Source organism: Cyprinodon variegatus, unplaced genomic scaffold (assembly GCF_000732505.1).
Source record: "Cyprinodon variegatus isolate N-32 unplaced genomic scaffold, C_variegatus-1.0 Scaffold1014, whole genome shotgun sequence".
Classification (NCBI taxonomy): domain Eukaryota; kingdom Metazoa; phylum Chordata; class Actinopteri; order Cyprinodontiformes; family Cyprinodontidae; genus Cyprinodon; species Cyprinodon variegatus.
In genome coordinates, this window is record NW_015151467.1 from 205022 (window position 1) to 208902 (window position 3881).

Consider the following 3881-nt stretch of genomic DNA (forward strand, 5'->3'; position numbering starts at 1 on the left):
GATATGGGTATAAGTATGTATGTATATGTGTGTATTTATATATTCATATATGGATGTAGTGTTTTGCAATCTGCCATTAAACTAATAAAAGAAGAATACTGATTAGTTGTTTCCCTTTTATGGAGCAGCAGCTAAAACAACATTACAAAGGATAGATAGATTACAGAGTAGAGCTTTACGTATATGTACAGGAGCAGTGAAAACAACACCTATCAACGCTCTTTTAGACGAGACTGGAGAAACTCCAGTGGAAATGAGAAGAATGAAATTAGGTTAAGTATATTGGGTGAAAATTAAAAGTAGTATGCATGAAAATGTAACTTCAACAATTCTACAAACTTGCTGGGAATATTCAAAGTTCCATAATAATGGATTTGGATGGGTTATAAGCAAATTGATTAAAGAGTTTGGATTAGAGGATAAGGAAATAGCACAGTTTAATCCAATTAGTGTTATTCCATCATAGCTATTTCCTGAGATAAATGTAGACACAAGACTTATTAAAATGAAATATGCTTGGAATTTAAACGAAATAGGGATACAGACTGATATATATTTAAGAAACTCATATTATAATTACCTTAAAATATATTCTGATGGTTCTAAGAATTTAAAAGGGTGTGTGGGAATAGGAATATATATGTACCAGAGTTCAAAATACACATTTCTAAAAGAATTTCAGATCAACTATCTGTTTTTTACAGCAGAGATGTTGGCAGTTATACTGAGTTTACAATGGGTTGAGGAGGTCAGACCAGACAGGGTGGTGGTATGCACGGATTCCAAAGCAGTTTTAGAAAGTATTCAGGGAGAAGGAAATAATAGGAAAGATTTAGTATTAGAAATTCAGCACAGTTTATTTAGATTATACAGGGGTGGCATTGATATTTGGTTTTGTTGGGTACCAGCACATGAAGGGGTAAAAGGAAATGAAAAGGCAGACAAATTAGCAAAAAGGGCTTTAGAGGAGGCAATAACATTTACAAGGGGGAAGGAAAATCATTTATTAAGAGGGAAGAAATTAAAAAATGGCAAAAAAGGTGGAATGAAGATAAAAAAGGAAGAAGATTATTTAAAGTACAAAAGTTACTATTAAATAGAAATATTAATGAGAGAAACCGAAGGGAAGAAATAATAATGATCAGATTAAGAGTAGGTCATACTTATTTAAATGACAATTTACAACTAATAGGGAGGAAAAATAATGATAAATGTGACGGATGTGGTGAGATAGAAAATGTAGAACACGTATTGATGAACCTGAAAGGGAGAAATTGAGAAGAGTAGTTGAAATGGAGTCTTAAAGGATTATTGGGAAATAAATGAAATATAAAGGATATTTATAGATTAAGAAAAGCATTATTTATTTATCTTCAGCATATAAAATTAAAAAATAGAATTTAAAAGATGTAAAACAATGTTGCTACACACTCATGAACAGTAGGTGGTGGTATGCACCTTAAAGTTGCTTGCGATCCGCCATGATAGAAAAGAAGAAGAAGTTGTTTCCCTGCGGAATCATTTAAGGGTTGCACCGTCAGATCAGCTAGCATTCAAATGGCTAATTTAGTTGTTTAAAGATCACATTTTAATGCCATATCTTTTTATGATTCGTAATTAAGGTAGGTCTAAAATGGCTTAATATAAATATGAAACACTTGTGTCAAAGAGGAGGATATTGAGTATTTTGTCTTGTCGCAGTTGGTTAGGGTTGGCTGTGGTTTTATAGATTTTAGCTTAAATATTAGAGGCAGTTATTTTTTATCTGCTTTTGTTCTGCTTTAGCTTTCATATTCCTGGGATTGTAGAATTGACAATGTAAATTAATATTCGGTTAAACTTGTAATGCACTTCCGTCCTACAAAGTTCTGACGTTTTCTACTTCCGGGGTCCAAACTGCTGGAACATTTTGGGTTTTATTGGATCAAACGGCTGATGCTAGCTGCCCTTTGTTTCCCCCCATTAAAGAGGCGCTGTCTTCACCGCAAACTCTGCCTGACAGGACATGGAGAACCAGCAGGAGTCCAAAGGAAGCCCAGAGCGGTCCGAGCTGGTGTCTGAGGACGGGAAGAACCTGAAGGCTGTTGTGTGTCAGCGCTGCGGCTCCAAGGTGCTCTGTCCTGGGATGGCTGTGTTCACACACAACCAGGTATGATCCGGTTCATTCAGTCACAGCAAGAAAAACAACAACAACAACAATACTGGAAACAAAAAGGACCTGATGGCAGAGAGCTGCAGCTTTGATATCATCTCTAATGGAGAAAAAAACACTTCTTCATGCTTGGGTTGCAGAAAAACGAGAATATAAAGATGAGAAACGATTAAAAGACTTCAGATTTATTTATTACAAAAAAAAAAAAAAAAAAGTGAATCATGTTTTTCAGATTCTACTAAGCAATTAAATAACGCAAATAGAAAATTACCTTATTGTCCCACAATGGGGAAATTTACAGCAGCAAAAAGATTATAGAAAGAAATGGTCACACAAATGTAGAAAAATGTATTAGAATAACATAATATTGAAGAGTTAAAGAATAAACAATAAAATACTGTAAGATGTTTTACCAATATAAAAACGGTGCACCTGGAGAATAAATAACCAATATCCAGCTATGGATATTTTTATAGTAATGGATATTTGCAATTAGCAGCAACATCAGAGATGTGCAAAATGACAGCAGCAGGTTATTTAACCAAGATAGAAACTGAGCAAAATCAGCATGAATATAACAACTTATTGAGGTTGTTGGGAACAGTGATGGTTATAAAGTCTTCCAGCTGCTGGGAGGAAGGATTGATGATTGTTTTTTTAAGCCCTACTAAGCAAACTGAATACACCTGCAAATCCAAAACTGATTGAAAAAAATCTGCACTGATATTTTTAACAGTTACTAAACTGATTTTCCATGTTACTAGAATATATTGTCAAAGTTATGAGAAAAGATATGCCAGCATAAAGCAAAATTGTATGAAGGCATAAATAATCCCCTTAATTTCTGAAATCTTAAAAACATCAAATTGACTGTTTAGAAAAATATTTCTACTTGTTTTCCGGTGCACTGCTAAATATTCGATCGTTGCACGCAGCTACAGCTCAAACAGTACAATGAAATCGCAGGTTTTAAAGGTTCACAGCTCACAATGTATGTTCTCGCACAGCACGGCCCGACGCTCTAATGCAACATCACGATGGCCAACTGAATTTCAAACATGTTTGATTTTCTCCAGACCTTTCGATTCCTGATCAGGAAGTGGTCATGAGAGGCTGATTGCCCCTCGTTACCCCCTGTGTACTACAGGACGCAGGATCAGGCTGAAACTCAGTCCGATCAAAAAATTTGCGCAGGACTGGAGAATCGGCCTGAAAAGGGCAAAAATCGTCCAGCACTGTGCCCCACTGGGGGACCAACACTCTGTGTGTCCTATCAAAATGACCTCAATCAGTTTTAACAATATGATTGAACATTTTTAGGCATATCTAAAGAGCTTTGTTTAGAAATGTTAAATCACCAAACGCAGGGCTGCAACTAACGATTATTTTGCAAATCAATTAATCTGTCTATCATTTTTTCAAATAATCTTGGTATAATTACTGCTCTAAGTGGGTCGCTCTGTCAGCTTAAGGCATGTTTTAGAGTCTCTACACTCCAGTTAATGATTAATCGATTACTGAACTAGTTAAGGATTATTTCAATAATCCATTAATCTGATTAATTGTTCCAGCCATAATTAAAATCATCTGTTTTTCAATTAATTGGGAAAATTGATAAATTAAATTAAATGAGCAGCCCTGATTTAGTCAAGATTTTTGTTTGTTTCTTTAACTTTTAGTTAGGGTGACCAAACGTCCGTATTTCCCGGGACATATCCGTATTTCACGT

General features: G+C 35.0%; 1 protein-coding gene across 2 annotated transcripts in view; it reads left to right on the forward strand.

The window, feature by feature from the left end:
• The first annotated feature begins 1489 nt into the window (after positions 1 to 1489).
• The window catches only part of rabif (RAB interacting factor), a 5815-nt gene continuing 3423 nt past the window's right edge, over positions 1490 to 3881 (forward strand). Inside the window, exons 1-2 of one of the 2 annotated variants that reach the window (XM_015399449.1) lie at positions 1490 to 1622; positions 2003 to 2149. In XM_015399449.1, the coding sequence (XP_015254935.1) occupies positions 2006 to 2149 (144 nt within the window). In that variant the 5' untranslated portion in view covers positions 1490 to 1622; positions 2003 to 2005. Of the gene's footprint in view, positions 1623 to 1968; positions 2150 to 3881 lie in introns of both variants that reach the window. The other variant, XM_015399448.1, reaches the window with a different exon arrangement.